At 72.7% G+C, this 25,720-nt stretch overlaps 6 protein-coding genes across 6 annotated transcripts in view; 4 read left to right on the top strand and 2 right to left on the bottom strand.

Moving 5' to 3' along the window:
- Positions 1–362: 362 nt before the first annotated feature.
- On the top strand, positions 363–7,821 carry AURANDRAFT_67275 (hypothetical protein; the record flags this gene model as incomplete). Its single annotated transcript, XM_009042681.1, has 2 exons — positions 363–5,797; positions 7,302–7,821. 2 exons carry the CDS (start codon positions 363–365, stop codon positions 7,819–7,821), a joined length of 5,955 nt encoding a protein of 1,984 aa, XP_009040929.1.
- A 112-nt stretch (positions 7,822–7,933) lies between these two features.
- AURANDRAFT_67274 (hypothetical protein) lies at positions 7,934–10,822 on the top strand (the record flags this gene model as incomplete). The annotated part of the gene is made up of 2 exons (XM_009042682.1): positions 7,934–9,335; positions 9,444–10,822. The coding sequence occupies 2 exons, from the start codon at positions 7,934–7,936 to the stop codon at positions 10,820–10,822; spliced, it is 2,781 nt and encodes a 926-aa protein (XP_009040930.1).
- Positions 10,823–14,501: 3,679 nt separating this feature from the next.
- AURANDRAFT_832 (hypothetical protein) lies at positions 14,502–16,517 on the bottom strand (the record flags this gene model as incomplete). The annotated part of the gene is made up of 2 exons (XM_009042641.1): positions 14,502–14,615; positions 14,736–16,517. Coding segments are annotated over 2 exons (1,896 nt in total), but the record flags the coding sequence as incomplete, so codon positions are not given.
- Positions 16,518–19,838: 3,321 nt separating this feature from the next.
- On the top strand, positions 19,839–21,390 carry AURANDRAFT_67272 (hypothetical protein; the record flags this gene model as incomplete). The annotated part of the gene is made up of 2 exons (XM_009042683.1): positions 19,839–20,303; positions 20,377–21,390. The coding sequence occupies 2 exons, from the start codon at positions 19,839–19,841 to the stop codon at positions 21,388–21,390; spliced, it is 1,479 nt and encodes a 492-aa protein (XP_009040931.1).
- A 2,370-nt stretch (positions 21,391–23,760) lies between these two features.
- Positions 23,761–24,402, bottom strand: ABC24 (hypothetical protein; the record flags this gene model as incomplete). Its single annotated transcript, XM_009042672.1, has 1 exon — positions 23,761–24,402. A coding segment is annotated over one exon (642 nt), but the record flags the coding sequence as incomplete, so codon positions are not given.
- A 327-nt stretch (positions 24,403–24,729) lies between these two features.
- AURANDRAFT_67270 (hypothetical protein) overlaps positions 24,730–25,720 on the top strand; it is a gene marked incomplete at both ends in the record, with an annotated part of 3,261 nt that continues 2,270 nt past the window's right edge. Inside the window, one exon of the mRNA XM_009042684.1 lies at positions 24,730–25,623. Coding sequence (XP_009040932.1) covers positions 24,730–25,623 — 894 coding nt within the window. The remainder of the gene's footprint in view (positions 25,624–25,720) is intronic.

The raw sequence follows: 25,720 nt of genomic DNA, 5'->3' as shown, positions 1-25,720 counted from the left end.
CTTGAGGCGCGCGGCTTTCGCCTTCTCGTGCATCTCGGGCGACGCCCCGGGCGCGACGAGGCCCTGGCGCGCGAGCCAGTCCGCCGACGCCTCCCGGTCCGCCGGCGGCACCTGGCCCCGGCGCGACGACGGCTCCGTCGTCGAGTACAAGTGCGTGGAGGCGGTCCGCACGGGCGCGGGGGCCCGCAGGGCCAGCACGCCGACCGCCAGGCACGCGAACAGAGCTGGTCGCATCGCCTTGAAGCGTCAACACTTCCACCCCGCACGGCACCATCAAGGTACCGTATGTTCACGGTGCAGCGCCTGTTTGCGCCCCGGCATGGTCACCCTCGGGCAGCCCCAGCGCTAGCACCAAGCACTCAATGGCCCAGCGGTTCCGCGGCGGCGGCGGCGTCGCCGGCGCGCTCGGCGGCCTGCCGCCCGGCGCCGGGCGGAACCCGCCCGTGGACCCCGCGGCGGCCTTCGCGGCCTACAACCAGCGCGGCGGCCTGCCCGCCGTGCCCGGCGCGGCGCCGCGCGCGGCGAACCCGCCGCCGCGGCCGCCGGCGGAGGACGCGCGCAAGCAGGCGCCGGCGCCGCGCGAGGGCGGCGCGGCGCCGGAGGACGACGACCTCGCGCTCGTCCCGCGGCGGCCCGCGCGGGGCCTCGACGTCGGCCCCGAGTACGACCCGGGCCCGATCGTGAACCGCGCGGCCGACGTGCTCGTGTCCGTGCGGCGCGCGGAGCTCGAGCTCGCCGTCCAGCGGCGCACGCTCGTGGAGCTGCGCGAGGAGATCGCGGCGCTGCGCGAGGCGCGCGACCGCGACGCGCGGAACGAGGCGCCCGCCGCGGCCGCGGTCTACAAGGTCGCCGCGCGCCTGTCCACGGACGAGCGGCGCCTCGAGGAGTTCGCCAACGTCTTCAAGGCCATGGCGGACCGCATCAAGGTCCTCGAGCGCCAGTCCGAGGGCTATTTGGAGGTAGGCCAGCGGCGGCTCAACGCGCTCGAGGCGCGCCTCGGCGGCGTCGGCGACGTGGGCCAGCTCGCCGTGGCCGCGAAGCGGACGGCGGAGGAGGCGGCGAACAACTCCGTCGCCATCGAGCTCCAGGAGAACCATTTGGACGGCGTCAAGGCGGACGTCGCGCGCGTCGGCCAGGGCGTCGAGTCGTCGAAGAAGCTCGCGGAGCGCGTCCGCGACGAGGGCGCCAAGGTCGCGGACAACCTGCGGACGAGCCTGAGCGGCGCCGAGGCCCAGGCGCGCGCCGCGCTGACCGACGAGTCGTCCGCGCGGCGCGACGCGGTTGCAAGGGCCGAGGAGAACGCCGTCGCGAACGTCCGCGAGCTCGAGCGCCGCGAGCACGAGCGGTTCCTCGACGTGCAGACGACCATCGACGGCGTCGACGCCCGGGTCGTCCAGGAGGTGTCGGACCGCGAGAAGGCCGTCGGGGAGGTCGCGACGGACGTCGTCCGGCGGTGGGACGCGATCCACGAGGTGAGGGTCCAGGACCAGCAGGCGCGCCAGGCCGAGGGCGAGGCGCTGCGCACGGCCATCGCCCTCGCCCACCGCCAGACGAACCGCGCCGTCGACGATCTGGGCGACGAGGTCCGGGCCGCGAAGCGCGCCTTCGAGGACCGCGCGAAGACCGTCGAAAAGGCGGAGAGGGAGCGCATCGACGCGTACCAGAAGGTGGCGACGAAGCGCTTCGACGAGCTCGAGCGCGTGTTGAGCGCGGAGATCGCCGCGCGGCGCGACGGCGCGAGCAAGCTCGCCGCGCGCCAGGTCGCGGTGGAAGACGCGGCGCGCGACGACCTGCTCAAGTCGTGCTCGAAGCTCGGCGCGAGGATCGAGGACGTCGACCACCGCGTCGGCGACGGCCTCCGGGCCATGCAGGAGTCGGCGCTGACCACGGCCAAGGCCGTCGCCCAGTGTCGGGTGGAGCTCTCCGCCGCGGACGCGGCGCGCGGCGACCACGTCCGCGCCGCCGCGGACGCCGTCGCGGCGTCGCAGGACGCGAAGCGGGCCGCCGCCGTCGCCGCGGCGGACCTGCGGACGCTCGCGCTGGAGCACCGCGTGCGAGCCCTCGAGCGGGACGCCCTCCCGAAGCTCCGGGACGACTGCGACGCGGCCGTCGCGAACTGCCGGAAGGACGCGGAGGCGTGGTACCGCGGCGCGCGCGCGGCCGCCGCGGCGGCGTCGCGCCAGCTCGCCGACGACCTCGACGCCGCCGCGCGCACCGCGGCGGACGCGACGGCGACAGCGGACGCGAAGCACGACGCCTCGGCCGCGGCGCTCCGCGCGGCCGTCACGGTCGCGGCCGACGAGTCCCGGACCGCGCTCGAGGCCGCGCTCGCCGCCGAGGCGGGCCGCTTCCAGGCGAGCGTCGACGCCGCCGTCGCCGCGGCCCGCGCGCGGTCGTCGGCGCTCGCCGCGGCGACGCGCGGGGGGCTCGCGGACGCGGCCGCGGCGGTCGCCGCGCTCGACGCGCGCGAGCGCCGCGAGGCCGCGGCCGTGCGCGACCTCTTGGCCAAGAACGCGGCGTCCTGCGCGAGCGTCTGCGAGGGCCTCGTCGCCCGCGAGGCCGACGCGCGCGCGTCGGGCATCGCCGTCGCCGGGGCCGCGCTCGCGGCCGCCGCGGACACTCGCGGCGCGGCCGCGCGCGCGGTCGCCGACGCGCGCCACGACGGCGTGCTCCGGGCCCTCGACGACGCGCGGGGCGAGGCGGCCCAGGCGACGGCCGCCGAGGGCCGCGCCGCGCGGTCCGCCGCGCGCGCGATGGTCGAGGCCGAAGCGCGCGACCGGAAAACCGCGGACGCGGACGACGCCGAGGCCGCCCGCGCGCTCGTCGCCGCGACGGCGAAGCGGCTCGAGGCCCACACGGAGAGCCGCCACAGCGACGCGAAGACGCTCGCGCGCGCGCTCGTCGAAGACGAGGCCGCCGCGCGCGTGCGCGTGGCCGCGGACCTGCGCCTGGAAGCCGAGGAGCGCCGCCGGTCCAGGGAGCGCGAGGCCGCGGCGCGCGACGCCGCGGCCTACCTGCTGCACCGCGTCGCCGACGAGGCCCAGGGCGCCAAGAACGCCGCGCTGGCGAGGGAGATCGACGCGACGGAGGACCGGTCCCGGCGGCGCTTCGAGGCCAACGGCCGGCGCCTCCGGGCCGAGGCCGCGGACCGCGCGGCGGCCGACGACGCCCTCGACCGCCGGGACCACGCGCGCGCGGCGCTCGGCGCCGCGCTCGACCGCGTCGCCGACGGCGACGCGGCCGCGCGCCGCGCGCAGCTCGGCCGCGACGTCGACGCGTGCTCGCGGCGCTCCATGTCGCGGGACCAGGGCCTCGCGGCCGCGCTCGCCATCGAGAAGCGCGACCGCGAAGTCTCCGACGAGACCATCCAGCGCGAGCGCCTCGTGTCGCGCGCCGTGCGGTCGACGGTGAACCACGTCGCCGACGACGACCTCCAGCGCTGGAAGGACGACGAGGCGGACCGGCGGCTGCGCGCGGACGACGCGGGCGAAGCGGCGGCGCGCGCCTGGCGCGACAAGCAGGAGAAGGCGGCCGACGCCGACGCGACGGCGGCCTTTGCGTGGCGGACCAACGAGGAGAACTGGCGCCGCCGCTCCGACGACGCGGGCGAGGCCGCGGCCCGGGCCTGGCGCGACAAGCAGGAGCGCGCGGCGGACGCGGAGGCGACGGCGACGTCCGCGTGGCGGACCAACGAGACGGACCTCCGGGACCGCGCCGCGGCCGCGGAGGCCGCGGCGACGCTCGCCTGGCGCACGAACGAGGAGAACTGGCGCCGGCGCTCCGACGACGCAGGCGAGGCCGCGGCGCGCGCCTGGCGCGACGCGCGGGAGCGCGCGGCGGACGCGGAGGCGACAGCGACGGCCGCCTGGCGGAGCAACGAGACGGACAAGCGGGACCGCGCCGCCGACGCGGCCGCGACGGCCGCGGCGGCCTGGCGAGCGAACGAGGAAAGCTGGCGGCAGGCCGGCGACGACGCCGGGGAAGCGGCGGCCCAGGCCTGGCGCGACGCGCAGGCGCGCGCGACGGACGCGGAGGCGACGGCGAGCGCCGCGTGGCGCGAGAACGAGACGGACGCGCGGGGCCGCGCCGAGGCCGCGATCCACCGGCGGATCGACGACGAGGAGGAGACGCGGATCCACGGCGACGCGGCCCTCGGCGAGCGCATCGACGACGAGGAGGAGGAGCGCATCGGCGCCGACGCGGCGGCGCGCGCGGCGTCCGAGGAGGCCTTCGCCGACGCGCGAGCGCGCGCGGAGAGCGCCGCGGCGCTCGACCGCGCCGCGGACCGCGTCGCCGACGAGGCCCGGGCCGCGACGCTGCGAACCGTCTGCGACGCCATCGCCACGGACATCGCCGCGGAGAACGACCGGGCCCGCGCCGCCGAGGCGGCGCTCGCGTCGGAGGCGCGGTCGCAAAGGGCGGACGCGGCCGCGGACCGCGGCGCCGCGGCCGCCGCGGTCGCGGGCTCGCGCGCGCGCGCCGCGGCGTCGGACGCGGCCCTCGCGAGCGAGGCCGCGGAGCTCCAGCGTCGGCGGACGGACGACCAAGCCGCCCTGGCGGAGGCGGTGTCGACCCTCGAGGACGAGCTCGAGGACGCGGACCTGCGGCTGGCGGCGACGGCCGCGGCGGCCGACGCGGCGACGCGCGACGCGCTCTTCGCGACGGACGCCCGCCTGGGCGATTCCCTCGACGAGCGCGCGTCGGCGCTCGCCGGGCGCGTCGACGACGAGGTGCGGGACCGCGTCGCGGCGCTCGCGGCGCACGCGGAGAAGACCGACGAGACGACGTCCGCCTTGGGCGTCGACGTCGCCGAGGCGCGGACGGCCGCGGCGGCGCTCACGTCCGACGTCGAGGTCAAGTTGCTGGCGCGGACGTCGGAGCTCGAGGCGAAGCTCGAGGAGGACCTCGCGAGCCGCGGGTCGTCGCTCGAGGCGCGCGCGGCCGAGCTCGAGGAGAAGCTCGCCGAGGAGGCGACGAGCCGCGGCGCGGACTTCCAGCGGGTCACGGAGGACCTCGAGGCCAAGGCGGCGGCGCTCACCGACGCCGTCGCCGCCGAGGCCGCCGCGCGCGACTCCGCGCTCGTCGCCGCCAAGGACGCGGAGCAGCAGCGGTTCTACGAGACGACCCAGGAGAACGAGGAGAAGCGCGACGCCCTCAAGGCCGAGCTCACCGAGGCGCTCGCCGCGGAATCGGCCGCGCGGACCGAGGCGCTGGCCTCCGAGACGGCCGCGCGGGCCGAGGCGCTCGCCTCCGAGACGGCCGCGCGGGCCGAGCTCTCGAAGGAGGTCGGCCTCCTGGACGCGACGCTCGAGGAGCGGTGCAGCGGCCTGGACCACAAGATCGACGAGGAGATCCGCGCCGCGGGCGCGTCGTCGACGGACGCGCTCCAGGTGCTCAAGGACGAGATCGCGACGACCGAGGAGGTCAAGCGCGCGGAGCTCTCCGCGAAGCTCTCGGAGGATTTGGACGGCAAATTTGGCGCGCTCGAGTCCAAGGTCGAGGACGCCGACGCCAAGGCCAAGGCGCTCGAGACCAAGCTGGCCGACGTGGAGCACAAGCTCGCGGACGAGGCGTCGAGCCGCGCCGCGGCCGTCGACGGCTGCAAGGCCGCCGCGGAGGCCAAGGTCGCGGCGCTCAAGTCGGAGCTCACCGACGACGTCTCGAAGCGCGTCGGCGACGTGAAGGCGTCCCTCGAGGCCGAGATCCGCGACGCCAGGGAGAAGGCGGACAAGGCGGAGAAGAGCGCGGACAAGGCGGGGAAGGAGGCCGCGAAGGCGTCGACGTTCGAGGAGCCGCCGTCCGACGACGACGGCCCCGAGAAGGAGACGCCGCCCCAAGAGGAACCCAAAAAGGACGACTAAGGTTTAGTCGAGGAAGCTCCGCGGCGTGCTCTCCTCGACGGCGTCGAGCGCCTCGGCGACGACGTCGGCCGCGGGCCGCCAGCGTTCCGGGAGCAGCGCCACGATCCGCCGCAGGACGAGGACGACGGCGCCGCGGCACGCGAGCGCGACGGCCGGGAGCTCGAGCGCGCGCGCGTGCGCGACGACGAGCGCCGCAGCGCGCCGCGCGGCGTCGACGATTTCGAGGCCGCCCGCGTCGAAGACCGCCGCGGGGACCAGGCCGCCGTAGTAGGCGCCCGCGCCGCCCGCCGCGGCCGCAACGACGGCCGCGACGCCCGTCGTCGTCCGCGCCAGCGCCCGGCGGCTCTCGGCGGCGTCGTCGGCGATCCACCCCAGCGTCGCCGGGTCCCGGGGCTTCGCGCGCGCGTCCACGGACCGCGGCGGGCCGCGCGGCGTGCCGTCGGGCCGCGTCGCGGGCCGCGCGGGCGGCGGGCCGCGGCGGCCCGGGTGCCCCGGCGGCGGCGCGCGCGCGCCGGGCGGCGGCCGCCGCCGGCCCGGCTTCTTCGGCACGCGGACGATGGCGCACTGCTTCGTGACCTCGCGCGCCCACTCGGCCTCCTCCTCGGCCCACGTCTTGTAGACGACGGCCGGCGCGGCGCTCGCCGTCGCCTCGGCGACGACGGTCGCGACCTTGGCCGTGCGCCGCGCCGTGCGCTTCATCTTCGTCCCCACGAAACGGCTCGCGCGCCACCGGTGCGGCCGCAGGTGCCGCTTCCACGTCTTCTTCTTCCCGTCGCCGGGCGGCGGCGCGCCGGAGTCGTAGTAGGAGTGCTGCGGCGGCGCTCCGTAGTGCGGCGGCGGCGGCGCGTAGGGCGCGTAGCCGTAGGTTCGGGGCGGCGGCGGCGGCGCGGCGCCGGGCCGCGGCGGCGTCGGCGGCGGCGGCGCGGCGCCGGGCCGCGGCGGCTGCGGCGGCATCGGCCGCGGCGGCGCGGGCGCCTCGTCGGCGGCCGCCGCGGCGGCCGCGGGACCGGCCGGCCGACCGGCGAACGCCTGGGCGTCGGGCGCTATTCGCCGGCCCTCGAGGAACCGCGCGACCTCCGCCGCCGCGTAGGGCCCGCGCACGACGCCGTCGGGGCACCGCACGAACCAGCCGCCGCCCTCGCGCACGTCGCGCGCCGCGCGCGGCGACGGCGACAGCTCGACGACCTCGTAGCCTGCGGGCACCGACGGCGGCGGCGCGTCGAGCGGGCCGTGCAGCGCCTTCGTCCGCGCGTCGCGCACGTAGATGCGACCCTGCCGTGGGCTTCGCGGGGTCGATGCAAAGGTGAGCGTTGCCAGGAAGGCGCAGCAGGCGAAGCGTGCGCGCATCGCGCTCTTGCCGCAAGCGACCCGCCGACCTTGCCGGCACCAGCGACGCGCGGCCACTCGGCGCCGCCGCACGATGGCGGACGAGCAATCGAGCTCGCAAGCGCCCGACGCCCCGCCGCCATCCATCCTCAACGCCGCGCCTCCCACGATGCCGCCGCCGCCGCTCGTGGCAAACGCCGGGCCGCCGCCGCCGCTCGTGGCGAACGCCGGGCCGCCGCCGCCGCTCGTGGCAAACTCCGGCCCGCCGCCGCCGCCGCGCGCCGTCGCGGCGCCGGCGGACGGCGACGACTCGGACACGGAGGTCATCTACGTCGCCATCGACCTGCCCAAGGGGTCGAAGGTGCCGGCGGACTTCAGCATCCAGCACCTCAAGAACTTGTCGTCGTCGCGGCCGACGCTCGAGCTCGCCGGGCGGTCGCACGCGGGCAAGTACGAGATGCCCCTCGGCACGCACTACTTCTTCACGGAGAAGGAGCTCACGACGGCCCAGGAGGTCGGCGCGAAGCGGCGGCGCGAGGAGGCCGCGGCCGCGGGCGAGACCGCGGTCGCGGACGAGGACCAGCCCGAGTACGAGTACACGGGCCGCATCGACCGCATCCTCACCTTCGACTGACGTCGTAGTAAAGCCCGGTGTGTGTGCAGTTGTCTTTAGGGAGGATTTATGTTGAACTTCAACATCGAACGTGCCCCTCTGATGAAGTTTCGAGCAGCCCATTTGGAAGACCATGCTTCTCATGCGCGTCGTGTGGTGGCTCCTGCTCTCCAGAGCACTGGCGCAGACGGCCGAGCCACCCGTCGGCGCGGCGCAGATCGCACCGATCACAAGAGCACTGGCGCAGACGGCCGAGCCACCCGTCGGCGCGGCGCAGATCGCACCGATCACACACTGGACGGCGTCGAGCTCCACGGGCCTCGCCCTGCGCCAGGTCTCCGTGCCCGGCGACCTCATCAGCGACCTCGAACGTAACAACATCATCGGCGACCCGCTCTACGAGCGCACCTTCCTCGAGGGCGAGCCGCTCTGGAACGAGGCCACGTGGACCTACGCGGCGACCTTCGCCGGCTCACCCGCGGCGCGCGCGACGCTGGTCTTCGAGGGCGTGAAGATGCACGCGGTCGTCTCCGTCAACGGCGTCGTCGTCGGCGCCGCGGCGGACCAGTTCCTGCGCTACGCCTTCGACCTGAGGAACGCCACGCGCGACCTCCTGCGAGCGACGAACGTCGTCGAGGTCGCGTTCGCGCCGGGCGAGGACGTCGGCGGCCGCTTCATGGCCTGCACGGGCGGCTGGGACTGGGCGCCCTACAGCCACACGTTCCTCAACGGGTCCCACACCTTCTCCAAGGGGCTCTGGAGAGAGGTCTACCTCGCGACGTCGCCGGGCGTCGTCGTCGACCACGTCTCCCCCTCGATCGCCTACAAGGGCGCCTACCCGACGGCGCGCCTCGCGGACGGCGGCCACGGCGGCTTCCGCGTCGACGTCCGCGTCCACGTCTCCGCGGACCGCCGCGCGCCCGCGAAAATCTCGCTGCGCACGGCCTGGGGCGCGGCCGCGGCCGCGGACGTCGTCCTCGAGGCCGGCGCGTCGACGGTGTCGCTGTCCGTCGACGCGGACGACGTCCGGCTCTGGTGGCCCAGCGGCCTCGGCGCGCAGCCGCTCTACGGCCTCAACGTTACCGTCGCCGCGGGCGGCGCCGACGTCGTCGTCCGGCGCCGCGTCGGCTTCCGCTATTTCGCGCTCGTCACCGGCGACGACACCGATCCCGCGTACGTCGCCGCGGCCGCGGACGAGACGGGCACGGCCTCCCACGGCATGTACTTCCGCGTCAACGGCGTCGCGTTCTTCGCGCGCGGCGCGAACGTCATCCCCATGGAGGAGCTCGAGGGCCGCGCGACCGCCGCGGCGTACCGGCGCATGGTCGCGTCCGCGCGGGACGCGCGCTTCAACACGCTCCGGGTCTGGGGCGGCGGCATCTTCTTCCCCTTTGCCTTCTACGACGCCTGCGACGAGCTCGGGCTCCTCGTGTACCACGACCTCCAGTACGCGCAGGAGGGCCACGCGCCCGCGGCGACGGCGACGCAGGAGGCGGAGCTGCGGCACCAGGTCCGCCGGCTGAGCGCGCGCCGGCGTTTTCCGGTGAGAGCAGCCATGTTTCCGGCCTCGCCTCGCCGAGAGAGAGCGCGGCCATCGTCGCTTTTCGGCCTTCGCCGAGAGAGAGCGAGCGACGCGTTCGTAGGCGCGCACGCGTCCATCGCCATCTGGGACGGCTGCAACGAGTGCCAGGTGTTGATGCACACGCCGACGGCGATCTACGCGACGTTCGCGCTGCGCGTCGTCGCGGAGGAGGACCGCTCGCGGTCCGTCTGGCCGTCGTGCCCCGCGCGCGGCTGGGCGTCGGGCGTCCGGCGCCTCGACGCGCGGCCCACGGGCGAGCCGCTCGTCACGCTGAACCTGTCCTCGCCGGAGATCGAGACGCACGGCCCCTACCAGCACGGCACGGGCTTCCCCGCGGTCAACGGCGCGTCCGCCTACGAAAGCTTCGACCCGAAGCTCCCCGTGCCGATCTCGACGTCGGCCGTGGGGTTGCAGCATCCGAACGTCTTCGCGAGCGAGTTCGGCGTCATCGCCTACTCGTCCTTCGAGTCGACGGCGCCGACGCTCGCGGAGGCCCACTGGGGCCTCCACGGCGGCGAGCCGAGCGACGCGTGCACTTCCGAGTTCGCGAACACCTGCGCGGGCACGAACGTCATGGCCGAGCGCAACTACCCCTGCGACAACCTCATCGGCGTCTACTTCAACAACGAGACGAGCCTGGACCCCTACCTCAACGCGACGGGCGAGGCGCGCTTCAAGAGACAGCTCTATCAGTGCCTCCTGTCGCACGCGCTCTGGACGAAAGCCACCATCGAGGCGCGGCGGTCGCGCAACGAGCTCGGCTGCCTCGTCTGGCAGCTCAACGAGATCTGGCCCACGGGCGGCTGGGGGTCGCTCGAGTACGGCACCGTGGGCCACACGCCGGGCCAGGTCCTCGGCGGCCGCTGGAAGCCGCTGCACTACTGGTACAAGCGGTTCCTCTACGGCGACGTCCTCGCGACCTGCGGCGCGGGCGGCTGCTACGTGCGCAACGACCGCGGCGGCGCGCCCTTCGACGGGACCGTCGTCGTCGAAGCCCTGGACCTCGCGTCCGGGCGACTGTCGCATGTGCAGACGGAGCGCGCGGACCTCGGGCCGGGCCCCGCGGCGATCCACTTCTTCGACCTCGCGCGCGACGTCGACGGCGCCCGCGAGATCCTCGTGATCTCCTGCGTCGAGCAGGGCGAGGTCGTCGCGCGGAACGAGGCGCCGTTCGCGACGCCCGGGCGCCTCGCGCTCCCCGCCGCGCGCGTCGCGCTGAGCGTCGCCAACGACACGGTGTCGCTGTCGACGAACGCGACGGCGCTCTACGTGACGCTGACGACGCTGGCCAACGGCGCCTTCGACGACAACAGCTTCCTCCTCCTGCCCTCGGAGCCGCGGTCCGTCCGCTTCCTCCCCTTCGATTCATTCGACGCCGCGCTTCTCGCGCGGTCGCTCCGGGTCGAGCACCTCGCGGAGAACCAGGGCCTGGGGGTGTAGCTGGCAGCACGTTTCTGAGATTTCTCGGCGAGACACCCGCCTGCTGCTTCTCGTAGTGGGCTTGCTCGCTTCTCCACATGAGCTCTCGGAAGCGCGCGGTCATCGTCCTTTGGCCATGGCCCGAGCTTGGCCGGGGTCCGCGGCGGGTGCCGACGCCGCCGCAGTGCCCTCGAGCGTGGGGTCTATCTCGTCGTCGGGCGCGCGCCGCATCGACCACACCGCTCGTTTTTTTTGCGCGCCGCAGCGTCCCAGGGCCACGTGAACACGGCGCTCGTTGGCCCGAGGTGCGCCGACGCGCCGCTTCCCCGCAGGTCCCGGTCGAAGTCCTCCAAGCTCCCCGCTGCGGCTCGGCGTCGCACTCGTCGCCAAGCAGCTCCACGTCCTCGCGTGACCCCAGCGTCTTGAGCACAGCGCGGCGCGCGCGCGCGGCGCCGTCGGGCCCACGGCCCCGCCCCGGCGGCCGCTCTCGGCGCGTCGACGGCGGCGACGGGTCGACGCTTCGTCGGGCGCGCGCCGCGCAGGTGCCCCCCGCCCTCCGGCCCACGAGCGCGTGCCCCACGCAGGTGCCGTCGCGCCGCGCCACCTCGTGCCGCCGCACCTGCACCGCCTCGCCCCTGCCCGTCGGGTATGAAAAATCTTTTGGTGCTATTTGTATTTCGCACCGTAGTTTTTGGTGGAGCGCTAGTACAGCGCCGAATTCCCTCGCGGACTGGACGAACCGGTTCGGTAACGAATGCTCCATTACGGGAATATAATGCACGGCATGGGGAACCCAAATTACGCGGTGCACCTCGGGCCGCTTCGGCTCCAGGCCCCAATTTACTCATCATCCTTGCGGACGACCTTGGTGTGGGCGATGTCCGAAGCCTGCCGTCGGTCTCCAAGCTCGCAGCACGTGGTGTCAACTTCACGGACGCACACTCGCAACCTCTGTGCAGTCCCTCGCGTTACGCCCTCCTCAGCGGCCGGCATCCGAACGAACGCCGGCCCGGGTTGAGTGGTTGGGGCCCAGGCGCAAAATCAGCTTTCAGGGACAACCAACGGTCACTTGCAGCTCCGCTGTCAGCCGCAGGCTATCGGACTGGATTTTTCGGCAAATGGGGTGTCGGAGGACAGCCAGAAGGCATGGGATCCAGGCCGGATTTGAGTTGGTATGAGCGATCCACCTGGGTTCTATCGCCCGAGGCACGTGCATTCGGTCATCGCCTCCAAGGAGGGCCTCGATGGCACGGATTTGAAACATCATTAATATTGCCCTCCGGAATCCAAGCTCCACCCTTCGCTTGGTTCCGCGACGACGTGCTTATGGGCGACCCGGCTCGAGACGCGACTAAATGGCTAGAGCGGGTGGTGGACGAAAGGATTCTTCGAAGCGGACGATCACCACAGCGTGGAGGGCGTTGACACGTAATAAATGCGGTTTTCCATCACCTCGGCCTGACGTCTGTCCGCGTGCTCGATTGCTACGACATCGGCGAATTTTGGGACTACCTCAGTGAAGGAATTCCCAGGGACGGGCCAGAAGCGGCAATCGAGGCCCTCCTCAAAAGCCGCGGCGGCCGCTTTGCAGACCCTGACGAACTCTTCATGAGGGGATACTGAGTCGCGCGCGCTGCTGCTCCCCTGCCCTGGCGGCGGCTTCACCACCACTGGCACCAGGGAACATCCCACGGACTTTTCAGAGCGCGAGTCCACTCTATAGCAAGCTCGCGCCGTTTAGCTCTCACGCGCGCGCACGGGGCCCGGGGAGGGGAGAAAATGCCCGCGCGTCGTCAGAGCGCGAGGAAGGGGAGCTCGCCGGCGACGGCGTCCGCGAGCGCCGCGTCCGTGGACTTGATGTCGACCTTGAGGCTCTTGCCGTCCTTGAGCTTGGCGAGGAGCGCGAGGTGGGCGCCGCCCCGCGCGACGGCGTACATGGACGCGGAGCTCGCCTGGCGCTCGACGACGGACGCGTTCAGCGCGGCCGCGACGGCGTCGATGGGGTCGCGCTTCGCGGACTTGCACGAGAGCTTGGCGGCCGCGCCGTGCCAGCTGTGGGTCGTGAGGAGCGTGGCGAAGGCGCCCGCGTCGATGGCCTTGGACGACAGCGAGAGCTTCACGGGCAGCGCGAGCTTCACGGGCACCTGCGCGCGGGGGCGGTCGCGGGCGCGGCGCGGTATTCCGATGGCAGTTTGAAGAAACCAGCGCGGCCTCGTTTCGTTCCTCGTCTCTTCAGACGCGCGGCGTTACTCGCGCGTCCGCTTGCAGTTAAAAAGCTTGGTTGTTCGGCGGTTCGTCCCCGGCCGCGGATCTCTCGGGAAAAAAGACACGGACGCGGCGCTCGCGCCTGGACGAGGTCCGCGACGAGGCCCTCGACGTAGTAGGCGACGACGGCGTCGAGGACGGGCGCGGCGCCCGCGTCCGGCGCCGGGCCGACGCCCCGGAGCGTCGCGGACGCGGACGCGCCCGCGGGCAGCGACGCGGCGATGGTCAGCGCGCCGCTACTCGCGAGCGCGACGCCGGCGCTCGCGCTCGGCGCGAGGGACACGTTGGAGAAGAGGTCCGACGCCGACGTGTTCGACACCTTGACCTCCAGGCCGTCGGCGGCCGCGCGGTAGTCCGCGCGCATCGCGCCCTGGGAGAAGAGCGGCTTGTAGCCGCCGGCGGCCTTCTTCGCCGGCTTCGCCGCGGGCTTCGCCGCGGGCGGCGCGGCGCCGAGGCCGTCGCCGAGGAGGTCGAAGTTCTCGAAGGACTCGACGCGCGGCGCCGCGGCCGCGGGCTTCGACGACGCCGCGGGGATCTGCGGGCCGCCGCCGAAGTCGAGGAGGTCGAGGAGGTCGCCGCCGCCGCCGGCGGCCGCGGCTTTCGAGGCCTTCTTCTCCTTCTTCTTCTTGGGCTCCTTGGCCTTCTTCTCCTTCTTGGCCTTGTCCTTCTTGGGCTTGTCCACGGGCGCGGGCGGCGGCGCGGAGCCGCCGAGGTACATGACGTCGTCGCCGCGGGTTTGCGGCGGCGCGCCGGGCGCGGCGGCGACGACGCGGTGGCGCTGGCTCGGCATGACCTCGTCGTCGCGCAGGGGCGTCGTGATGTCGATCTGCGACAGGTCCGTCGCGTCCATGTCGAGGAGCGCGTTCGTCGCGAGGCCCTTCTTCTTCTTCTTGTCCTTCCGCTTCTTCTTCGCCTCGTCGTCGGAATTCAACGCGCCCTCGGGCATCAACTCGAAGACGTCGACGTCGCCGCGCTGGACCTTGCGGCCCTTCTTCTTCTTCTCCTTCTTCGACTTTTTGTCCTTCTTGAGGTCCGCGGCCGTGAGGCGGACGACGGGCACGTCGTCGACGGAGACGTCGTCGGGGTCGACGGACCGGCCCGCGAGGTAGAAGGGGTCGTCGGTGTCGCGGTCCGCGGGCGCCGGCGCGTCATCGCCCCGCTTCTTCTTGTCCTTCTTCTTCTTCTTCTTCGTCTTCTTCGCGGCCTCGTCGTCGCCGCCGTCGTCGCTGTCGTCGCTGCCGCGCAAATCCAGCCCCTCGAAGCGCGGGCCGCCGCGCTCCTCGAAGTCGTCGCCGAGGTAGCCGTCATCATTATCACCGCCGTAGGTCGGCGGCGCGTCGACGAAGTGGACGCGGCCCAGCGGGTCCTTGTCGGACTTTGCCATCGCTTCCTCGTCCGGGTCCGCGGCCGCGAAGAACGCGTCGAGCGCCGCGCCGTTGAGCGCCAGCCCCAGGTCGATGTCCGCGGGCGCGGGCACGCGGCCCTGGGCCTTGGGGTTCACGGGCACCATCTTCTCCGCGGCGATGGCCGACAGCGAGCCCGCCGCGGCCTTGGCCGCGGCCAAATCCGCCAAATCCTCGACGACGACCGTCGGCGCCGGCGCCGGCCGCGCGTCCCCCTCCTCGTCGCTGTCGTCGTCGTCGCGCGGCGGCGGCGCCTTCGCCTCCACCAAGCGCTCCGTGGGCTTTAATGCGCCAAAAGCGACCAACAGCCCGCGGAACGCCGTCGCGCGCTCCTGCACCTCGACGTGGACCGACTGGAGGAAGACGTCGAGGCGCCGCGCGGCCAGCGTCAGGCAGTCCTCGAGCTCGCCGTCGTCGCCGTCGTCGTCGTCGCAGAAGAGGGCCAGCACCTTGAGCGCGTTCTGGAGGTAGACGTTCTGCACGCGCGCCGGCAAATTCGTCACGCGCGGGTGCGTGAGGATGTCGACGACGCGGTACCGCGGCCGCTCCTTGGGGAACTTGGGCAGGTCGCCGTCGTCGTCGTCCTCGTCGTCGTCGTCGTCGTCGTCGTCGTCGAAGAGCTCCGCCGCGTACTCGCCCGCGATCCACGCGGCCGCGGACAGCACGTCCGCGATCGACTCCAGGCCCTGGCCGACGGCGAGCTTGTCGTCGAGCAGCAGGCAGACCATGTCGCGCGCCGCGTAGCGCCGCACGGGCCGCACGCGCATCGTGATGTCCACGAGCTGCTCCGCGAGGAGCGCGCCGTGCGCGGACCCCCGGAGGTGCGCCAGCCGCACGAGGACGGAGAGGTACCAGACAAAGTCCGACAGGTAGGAGTACTTGTCGCGGCTGCACATGTGGACGATGCGCGAGATGAGCTCGTCGCGGTAGGCGCCCTCGGCGCGGTTCACGTGCGCCAGCAGCTTGACGACGAGCTCCTCCAAATTCTTCCGCGTCACCATGCCCGTCAGCAGCTCCAAAGCCCGCGTGCGGATCGTCACGTCGTCGTCGCTCAGGCAGAGCAGCACGAGCTCCTTGTGCTCGACGACGGCCTTGGGGTGCGACTTCATGAGCTCCACGAAGCCCACGAGCCCCAGATACTTCAGATTCTGGTCCGCGTCGTCGATGAACTGGCGGAGGTGGTCCGCGCACAATCGCACGACCCCCGGCACGTTGCGGCTCTCCGTGCCGTCGGCCTTCTTCGTGAACGGTAAGGCTAAGGTCAGCGTGTGGATGCACTCGTACTGGAGCGACTTGGCCGCCGTGTTCTGGATGATCGTCGCGAGCGGCTCCAGGAGCTTCCGCGCGAGCCGCGGCTCCTGGGGCACGAGCGCGCCCATGAGCTTGACGACCTTGATGAGCATCCAGTTGTTCGACGACGTCGTCAGCAGCCGGAAGAACTGGGGCGCCATGGAGAGGTAGTTGTTCGGGTTCTTGTTCGCGAGCTCGCAGACGACGTTGACCGCGCACGACGTCACGGCCGGCTCGCCGTCCGCCAACCGCTCCTTGAGCTTCTCGAAGGTGAGGCGCAGGCCCTGCGGGTACTTGACGAAGAGCTTGAACATGGACGACACGGCCTTCTTGCGCACGTAGGGCTTGCTGTGGGACATGAGGAGCACGGAGTCCTGCAGCAGGTCGCGGGCCAGGTCCTTCGTGACGATGTTCGCGAGGCAGTTGACCGCGAGGCCCACCTCGTACTGCGACGTGCTCTGGAACTCTTTCTTGAGCAGGTTCGTCGTCAGCAGCACGACGTCCGTGGACTCGCTGAAGCACTGGCACGCCGCGAGGTAGCCGATGCGCTTGTGCGCGAACCGCGCCTGCGACATCGTCTCGACGATCGCGAACGACGCCCACGACACGTCGTAGCCCATCATCTGCAGGTACGTCAGCTTCCGCACGGCCTGGGCCTTGACGTAGGGGTCCACGTTCCGCAGCTCCTGCTTGCATTCCGCGATGGCCTGCGAGATGAACGCGCCGGGCTCGCGCTTGTTCGCGCGGATGCCCTTGACCTGCGCGCGGGGGCGGTTTACCGTCGTCGTCGGGGCGGCGCGGGCGGCGCGGGCGCGCGGTCGCGACGGCGCGCGCGCTCCGCCGCGCGCGCGCGCGCGTCGTGCGCGCTCTCCCGGTTCGCGCGGGAACAGTTTCCCCGGCGCCGGCGCCGCGCGAGGTCCTGCAGGCTCTTCTCGAACATGGCGCCGACGGGCCGCGGGCGGCGCGCCCGAGTTCAGGGAGCCCCGCGACGCCCGGCGGCTTTAGGAACGTGTCGTCGGCCGCGGCGACGCTGCCGAGACGATCGATCGAGGCGACGCCAAGTCCGGCTCGGTTTGGGCGAGCTGCAAACCTCGCTGTGGCAAGCCGCATCGGCGCCTCGCGCACCGAGCCGCGTCGCACGTCGCATTTGCAGCAGCATGGGTCCGCCGATCGCGATGAGCCATGCGCACACGCAGCGTCTTGTTCAATCGATGCTGGAAACGCGCGCGCAATGACATCGTTTTGCCGTGCCACAAAACACCTCCTGACATCGTTTTGCAGTGCCAAAAACACAATCTCCCCGCCCGCAGCTCGCGACGGCCCTCGCCGCGGCGCTCGTCGGCGTCTTCTGCGAGCGCGTGCGCGTGCGGCGCAGCCTGCGCATCACGCGCGCGCCGGGCTTCAAGGCCTGGCGCATGTCCAAATGGATCAAGCACAACGGCCGCGTCGAGACGCAGGGCCTCGTGGGCACGGACAACAACGGCACCGTCGGCGAGCAGACCGCGCCAGGCGCTCGAACGCCTCGGCGCGATCCTCGACGAGGCCGGCTCGTCCAAGAACCAGCTCCTCTCCGTCACCATCTACCTCAAGGACCTGGACCGCGACTTCGAGGGCATGAACGCCGTCTACGACGCGTGGCTCGGCGACGAGAAGCCCACGCGCGCCTGCGTCCAGACGAAGCTCGGCCACGGCTGGCTCGTCGAGATCCGCGCGAACGCCGCGGCCTAGTGCTAAGTGTCTACGGGCGGCGAGGGGGCGGCGTCGTCGGGCGGAGGCGGCGCGACGGCTCCGGCCGCGGCGTCGTCGGGCGGCGGCGGCGGTGGCGCGGCGACGTCGCCATTCGGCGTCGCCGCGATCGCGTCGGCGATGGCCGCCGCGAGCTCCGGGAGCGCGAGGAGGTCGTCGGCGACGTCGCGCGCGCCGGCGACGCCCGCGCCCCAGCCGAAGACCCAGACGCGGTCGCCGTCCGCGAGGGCCGCGACGGCCGCGCCGTCGCCGGCGGCGAAGGCGCGGTTGTCGAGGACCGTCGCGACGACGTCGGCGGGCAGTACGCCGCCGGGGTTGGGCACCGCGCGGCACGCGAAGCCGCCGTCGCCCTCGAAGAGCGCGTGGCGCTCGAGGTCGACGGCTTCGAGCGTCGCGGAGACCTCCGCGCCGTCGAGCCGGCAGCGCGCGGCGAGCGGGCCGGCGCCCGCGGCCGCCGCGACGGCCGCGGCGGCGCGGAAGACGCTCGCGGCGTCCGCGCCCGCGAGCCGGAGCGACCCGTCCGGGTCGTCGCGCCGCGGCAGCTGGAGCCGCGCGCCGCTGTCGCGCTCGATGCGCTTGATCGTCGCGCCGCGCGCGCCGACGACGCGGCCGCGGCGGTGCTCGGGCACGTCGACCATGACGACGAGCGACCGCTTCGGCCCGCGCGGGCCGCGCCGACCGCGGCCGCGACCGCGACCGCGACCACGGCCGCCGCCGCCGCCGCCGCCGGTGCGCGGGTTGCCGTTGCCGCCTTGCTGCGGGAAATTGGGAAACTGATCAGCGCCGCCGCCGCCGCCGCCGCCGGAGGCGACGAAGCTCATCGATGCTCTGCACTAGCGGCGCGGGAATGCGAGAGACATCATGCATGGGCAAAGCCGCAAAGGCAGCACCTCTGCAACATGAAGTTCAAGCCGACTAAACCCAGCACCGGTTACAGGAGCACTCGAGGCCCGTGGTGTCGTTGGGGAACTTCGCCGGCGCGTCCGCTCCCGGGCAGTAGGCGGGCCTGGCGATGGGCGCGACGTCGCCGGGCGTCGGGACGTAGGGCCCGTAGTAGGACCGCGAGCCGGAGAGGTTGCGGGACGCGTGCGTGTGGAGCACGGGCTGGAACGGTTCCACAAGACTCTCGCAGTAGCAGGGCCCGTCGTCCGGCGCGCAGTAGAGCCTGCACGGCGGCATCGACGCGTTCGTGAACGGGTTGAGGACGACGAGCGGCGCCTCGGCGACGAGCTCCGTCATCCGCGCGCCGCGCGCCATGTCCGGCGGGAAGACGGGCGCGCCGTCCATGAGCTTGGCGCAGATCTCGCTGTCGCGGTACCACTCCCAGACCGAGCCGTCGCTCTCGAAGAGCAGCGAGCAGTCCCGGGAATGTGCCTACCGAGTGCGACGGGGTCGGATTTCTTCACATCTTCGGGCAAAATTCACACGAAACGACACTTCTGTCGCTCGACGCTGGAGCGCGCCTTCTCGGCCCAGGTCGTCGTGTAGAGCGCCTGCCGGGTCGGGTAGCGGTAGTCGACGTCCGCGATGGAAGAGCCGTGCGCCTCGGCGTACATGTACATGGTCGTGTTGTAGTTGTCGGGCGTCGCGACGGGGTGCGACGCGTTCGCCGGCAAATCGTCGACGTAGTGGCACGCGCGGCAGCTCATGGACCCCGCGAGCTCGAGCGCGCCGTACGCGTCGCCGGAAGCGGGCGGGAGCTCGCTCACCAGCGGCGCCGCGGCCAGCACCGCCGCGGCCTCGCGGCGCGCCTCGGCGCCGAGATGATGGGCGAAGAGGAATGCGGCGTCGTTGCAGCGCGCCGCGCGCAGGGCGTCCGACGGGGCGGCGCCGTCCGCGGCCCGTTTCCCGCGGCGCGACGCGGACGTCGCCAGCCAGTCCGGCAGCGACCGGCGGTCGCCGCTCGCGCCGTAGATGTCTTGGAGGTCAGCGTCGCGCACGGCCGCGAGGACATCTATAATGTTGTGCAACTCGTCGAGGTGGAATGACGCGCAGGGCTTCGTGGGGATGGTCCAAGCTGTTGAAAGGGCTGCATTTAAGGCGCTCGAGACGTCGCGTTCCAGCGCGAAGCGCAGACCCAGCGGCTTCGGCCGGTGCGCACGCGCGAGGTCCGAATCCGTCAACTCGCGGCTCTCCGCAGCGACGAGCAGGAGCAGGAAAATGGATCCCAAGAAGCTCGCCATGACATCGAATGGGCACGGCACCGTTCTACTTTGAAGACTTTTTAAGGGGCAAATTTTGACCTGCTCGCCGCTCCCTGTGGAGTTTTGCAATTTTGCGTGCAATGGCAGCGCTTTGCACAGTGATTTGACCTGTTGAGGGTGCGGGACGCTATGGGCGCCTCGCGACACAAACCAAGCGGCGTGCGTCCACGCACCATCCTACTATGCTTTCTGGCCGCCGTCGCCGCGATCCAGCTCTGGGCGCTGAGCTCGCACCAGCCGGCGAGCGCTGCCGGCGGGAGCGACGCGACGGTCCTGGAGCTCGAGCTGCCGCGCGGCGAGCCGCAGCCGGGATACAGCGGCTACTATTGCAAGGAGGACGGCCTCAAGTGCCACACGGCGAGCGGCAAGTGCTGGAAGGCGACGGTCTGCAACGAGCCCGCCGGCGCGCCGCCGCCGCGCGCGCCGCCGCCGCCCCCGCCGCCGCCGCCGCCGCCGCGAAAACCGCCGCCGCCGCCGCCGCCGCGCGCGCCGGCGCTCCGCGGCGCGGCGAGCGGCGGCAAGAAGAAGACCATCGCCTACGCCATCTCCGTCACCTCCGACGGCGGCAACTGGAACGGCATCGACGGCGCGGCCGTGCTCGGGCACAGCGCGCCACCGCAACGGCTCGCGCTACGACGCGGCTCTGGTCGCCTTCGTGGCGCCGCAGGTCTCCGAGGCCGGGCGGAGCAAGCTGCGGCGCGTCGGGTTCCGCGTGCTCGAGAAGCCGTTGCCGGTCGAGGTCGAGGACATCGAGGGCGACTTTTTGCGGTCGCGGATTTCCTCGAACGGCTGCTGCGGCGCGTGGGAGCTGCTCAAGCTCTACGCGTGGTCCCTCACGGAGTACCACCGCGTCGTCCACCTCGACATGGACTCGCTCGTGCTCCAGAACTTCGACGAGCTCTTCGACGACGAACCCGTCGAGGGCGCGGCGACGCTCAGCGCCGCGGCCGTCGCCGCGAACGACCGGAACCTGAAGAACGTCGACGCGAGCCTGCCACCGATCGCCGGCGTCCACGGCCAGTACACTTTCGACTGGAACATGGCCCAGAGGCCCTGGGGCGCGAACCCGCCCGTCCAGGGCGGCTTCTTCGTCGCCCGGCCGAACCTGGACGTCTTCGAGGAGATGGTCGCCATCGTCAGGAAGGGCGACTTCCGCGGCGGCTGGGGCGGCACGCGCGCGGGGTCCTTCTACGGCGGCATGACGATCCAGGGCCTGCTGCCCTACTACTTCCGCCACGTGCGGCCCCGGCTCGGCCGCGAGGTCCGGGGCTGCGTCTACAACAACATGGCGTCGAACCCGCGGTCCGCGGGCGGCTTCGGCAAGGGCGAGTGCCGCGACGGCACGGTGCCCGGCGCCGGCGCCTACACGGGCGACATCGCGAAAGGCGACTGCGACGACTGCCGCCTGACGGACGTCGCGGCCGTCAAGGTCGTCCACTTCACGATCTGCCAGAAGCCGTGGATCTGCCACGGCACGTCGACGAGCTGCTACTACTGCAAGATCTGCAACGAGTTCCACAAGCTCTGGTTCGCCATCCGCGAGGAGTTCGAGCGCGAGCGCGGCGTCTACGACGCGAGAAAGTACGACAACCCGAAGACGGCGCAGCGCCGCGGCATGTGCACGAAGTTCTCCGAGGCCGGCTACATCCCCATCGACGTCGACCACCTCCCGGAGTCGTAACATTTTACTCGGAAGGGCACAGGGTAGTGTTGCCCGTCGTCGTGCCGTCGGACCAGAAGACGCAGGCGCCGTAGTTCGACGTGCCGAGGAGCGCGCCGACGGCGTCGTCCGCGTCCGCGCCAAAGGCCGGCGCCGCGTATTGGCCGAGGAAGACCTTCGTGCCCGACGCGAACTCGCGGCGGAAGAGGCAGCCGGAGACGTCCTTGTGGCTCGGCTTGTCGTCGAGGAGCGTGCAGTTGAGGCCGTGGCTGCCCTTCGCGACGGTGAAGTCCGACTTGGGCGCGCCGAGGCTCTTGGAATATTCGGGGTACTGGTAGAGCCACGTGTCGCAGGCGCTCTCCCCGGCGCCGCTCCAGCCGCCGCCGACGCCGAAGTATCCGTGCTCGTGGACGCCGATGAGGAAGTTGGCCAGGCTCGAATTGAAGTTGCGGAGCGACTGCTGCGCGTTCTGCGCGTGGAAGTCCAACAGACACGGCCCGCCCGCGCAGGTCTTCGCCGCGTTCCAGGCGTCGACGTCGAGCATGCTGCCGCCGCGCTCGAGCATGCCGCCCTGGCAGAGCGCGAGCGCGCTGGTGGTAGGATAATTTGAGATGAGCCTATATATTTCGCCGTCGTCTCGGAACATGGCACAAACGCGGGACGCGGGAATTCGCGTCTTGTCCGGCCCGATGGCCGCGGCGAGCGCCGCGACGGACGCGTTGAGCCCCGCGGCCCAGGCGTCCTGCTCGTCCTTCGCGCAGCCGTTGGTCACGCTCGACCAGAAGCCGTTGCGGTCGCCGTCGATGAACGCGCCGTCGACGGCGCCCGCTTGTACGGCGTCCGCGACGCGCGCGACCCACTTCGCCTGCATCGCCGCGTCGCGGAAGTCGTAGGCGTAGAACGTGAAGTCGAGGCCCTCCTCGGACCAGGTCTGGGTGACGTAGGACCCGTTGCACTTGAGAGCCGCCGTCGCCTTGTTCGCCTCGACCCAGTGGCCCAGACCGTAAAACGACCGCGCGACGTCCGATTCGACGTACATGTAGCAGTCCGTCGTCGGGCTCAGCTTCTTGACTTCCGCGCAGCTCGCGGCGATCTTGCCCTCGGCGTCGTCGGACACGGGGGCTTGCGTGAGCTTGTGGTTCTTCTCGAAGACGACGAAGGGCTTGGACGCGAGGGTCGCGAGGGCGCCGGCGTTCCACTCGCCGGTCGTGTTGGCGCAGTGGACGTAGTTCTGGATCGTGTCCCAGCTCCAGGACGGCAGGGCGCCGGCCACGGCGAGGGAGGTGGCCAATAAGAGGCGCAGGCAGCCCATTGCGGTCGGAAGGAAGACCGAGTCGAAGAATTACTGGTTCAAGCAAGCCTGCAAGCTGGCTAAAATATTAAAAGAAACGCTCAAACAAGCTCGCCCTCGCGGAGCAAAAGGAGCTGGGAGAAGGCCCAGTCGCCGAGGATGACGGCCAGCCCCCCCGCGACGACGGAGGCCGTGATGGCCCGGGGCACGTCGCGCGGCGCGATGTTCCGCGCGCGGGCGATGAGCTCCGCGACGGCGATGATCAGCGCCATGTAGGTCATGGACTTGAGGGCGTTGTGGAACAGGGGCCAGGTCGCGAGCTCGACGGCGTTGCGCCGCAGCGGCCACGCGCGGTCGCAGCGCAGCGGCGGCGTGAGCGCGTCCCGCGCGGCCGCCCAGTACCACGCGGCGTCGTCGGCGTCGCCGATGCCGTAGGCCTCGCCGATGGGGCCGCCCAGGGCGATGGCCAGGCCGCTGCCCAGCGCCGTGAGCACGGGCGCGGCCGCGAGCGCCGCGAGGAGCGCCGGCGCGAGCGTGAAGCGCCGCGGCGAGATGCCCAGCGTCCGCAGGAGCTTGTTCTGCGACGTCGCCTGCATCGTCGCGACCTCGCCCGCGTAGGAGCCGCCCACGCGGCCGCTGAGGAGCAGCGCCGCGAGGAGCGGGCCGAGCTCGATCGTGAAGAGCTTCGCGATGCCGATGGCGTAGAGCGCGCGCTTGGCCCGGGGCAGCGCTGTGGAGACCATCAATCGGGCCTTGGTCTTGACCATCATCTTCGTCATCGTCTTCTGCATCGTGGACGCGTCCTTGAGGAGCGAGTCCACGAGGGGCAGCACCTCCGCGTCGAGCACCGCGTCGACCTGCGTGGACACGTCGAGGCGCGACAGCAGGTCCGCGGAGAGCATGGCGATGGCGACGCCCGCCGCGGCGAACGCGAGCAGGATGAGCGGCAGCGAGAAGCAGAGGTAGTCCGCGAGCTTGGCCCGCGCGCGCGGCCCGAACTCGTAGGCCGTCCCCGACCGCGCGTCGCCGAGCAGCAGCGCCGCGAGGCCGCCGGCCGCCGGCGCGTCGCCGCCGGCGCGCCGCGGCGCGAGCGCGACGCGCGTCGGCGCCGCGTCGACCAGCGCGACGAGCGACGGCTGGTGGCTCACGAGCAGGAGCGCGGCGCCGTGGCGCTCCCGCAGGGCCCGGAGCTCGCCGGCGACGGCCCGGGCGCTCGACTCGTCGAGACCCGTGAAGGGCTCGTCGAGGACGACGACGCGCTTCCGCTGCGCCAGCTGCAGCGCGAGCGACGCGCGCCGCGCCATGCCGCCGCTCAGCTCCTGCGGCATCTTCCGCCGGTCGCGCGCCCAGTCGAGGCCCACGGCCTCGACGAGCCGCTTCGCCTCGGATAGCGCGTCGCCCGCGGGCCGCGCCGCCGCGGCGAGCGCGCAGCGCACGTTGCCCTCGACGCTCAGCGCGTCGACGAGCGTCGTCTGCTGGAACATGGCGCCGCACCGCTCTGCGACGGGCACGCCCGCCGCCCAGTCGACGGCGACGGACACGCCCAGGGACTTTTCGAGGGCGCCGCGCCGCGCGCCGAGGCCCGCGACCTCCGCCGCGATCGTGCTCTTGCCCACGCCGCTCGGGCCCTGCAGCCAGACGACGTCGCCGGGGCCCAATTCGAAGGACACGGCGGTCTCGGCGAAGGGGCATTTGGACGCGTCGACGCACCGCGCGGAGACGCGCACGACGCTGCCGGCCATGGCCACAGCTCGCTGTGCTATGTGTCGCGTCAATGTTTGCCTTTAACAAAGATCAAATTGAATTCAACATGCTCGAGCAGCCCGAAAACGAATTGTTTTTTGCCGGCAGCACGACGATCGACGTCGAATCAATGCTGCTCCTTGTACCTGTTTATGTTAAAAAACTTTATCATCAGATTCTAGTGTATCAAACCGAACTTAAATGCTTCACCCGAAAACCTTGACAAAGTCGCGTCGCCCTTCCGCACCGCCGCGCGCCGCTGCCCGGGTGACCCGGGTCGCGCCGCGCCCGCGACCGCGCCCGTCGGCCCATCGCGTCCGCGGCCCATGGAGGACCCGACGCGCCAGGCGCGGCGTACGACGCGCCACACGGGGACGGGCGTCGGCGCGACGTCGACGTGCCCCATCTGCGGGCTGTCGTTCCCGACGAATCGCATCGCCGAGCACGCGGACCGCTGCGCGGCATCGACGTACGTCGACGAGCTGGAGGCGACGACGGGACGCGGACGGGCCCCGCCGGGCGGCGGCCTCGGCGCGCGCGCCGCGTCCGGTCGGGGCGCCGCGCGCGCCGGCCGCCGCGGGACGGGAGAGGAAGGCGGCAACGAATACGCGCCCTTTCTAGATTACGGCGCCGCCGGCCGGGCGCCGCCGACGAAGCGCGCCGCGCCGCGGCCCGCGCCGCGGCCCCGCGGCGCCGCGGCGCCCGCGGCGCCGCGCGCCGCCGCGCCGCGCGCGCAGCGCGCGCCCGCGGAGCCGCCGCGGTCCGACGACGCGCCGCGCCGGGGCGGGGCCCCGCTCGCGCACGGCAAGACGTGGCGCGTGCCCGGCGGCGAGGCCGCGCGGCTCCGCGGCGGCTCCGTCATCTACGCCGCCGAGCTCCCGCCGCACGTCCTCGAGCGCGTCGCGCGCGCGGAGAGCGTGCTCGCGTCGCTCCGGCCCGAGGCCTGCTCCTTCACGACGGGCAAGGGCACGCTGGACCGCAAGCGGACCAACGAGTACCGCCGCCGCGTCCAGGAGGAGGAGTACCAGCTCGAGCTCTACCGGTCGACGCTCGGCGCGCCCGCGCCGCCGCGGCCGCCGCCGCCCGAGACCCGCGACGCCCGGGCCGAGCGCCGCAGCGCCGCGGACGACGCGCCGCCGCCGCCGCCGCCGGAGCCCCACCAGCCCAAGCTCCTGCTCCGCGTCCACGTCGGCGACGACGGCCGCGCCGCCGCCGTCGCCGTCGCCGACGACGACGACGACGGCGCGCCCGCGCCGCCCGCGCCGCCGCGCGGCCCCCGCGCCCGGCGACGCGCGGCCGCCCCGCCCCGACGCCGCG

This window comes from Aureococcus anophagefferens (genome assembly GCF_000186865.1).
Source record: "Aureococcus anophagefferens unplaced genomic scaffold AURANscaffold_35, whole genome shotgun sequence".
Taxonomy (NCBI): Eukaryota; class Pelagophyceae; order Pelagomonadales; family Pelagomonadaceae; genus Aureococcus; species Aureococcus anophagefferens.
This window is presented reverse-complemented; position numbering and strand designations above follow the sequence as displayed.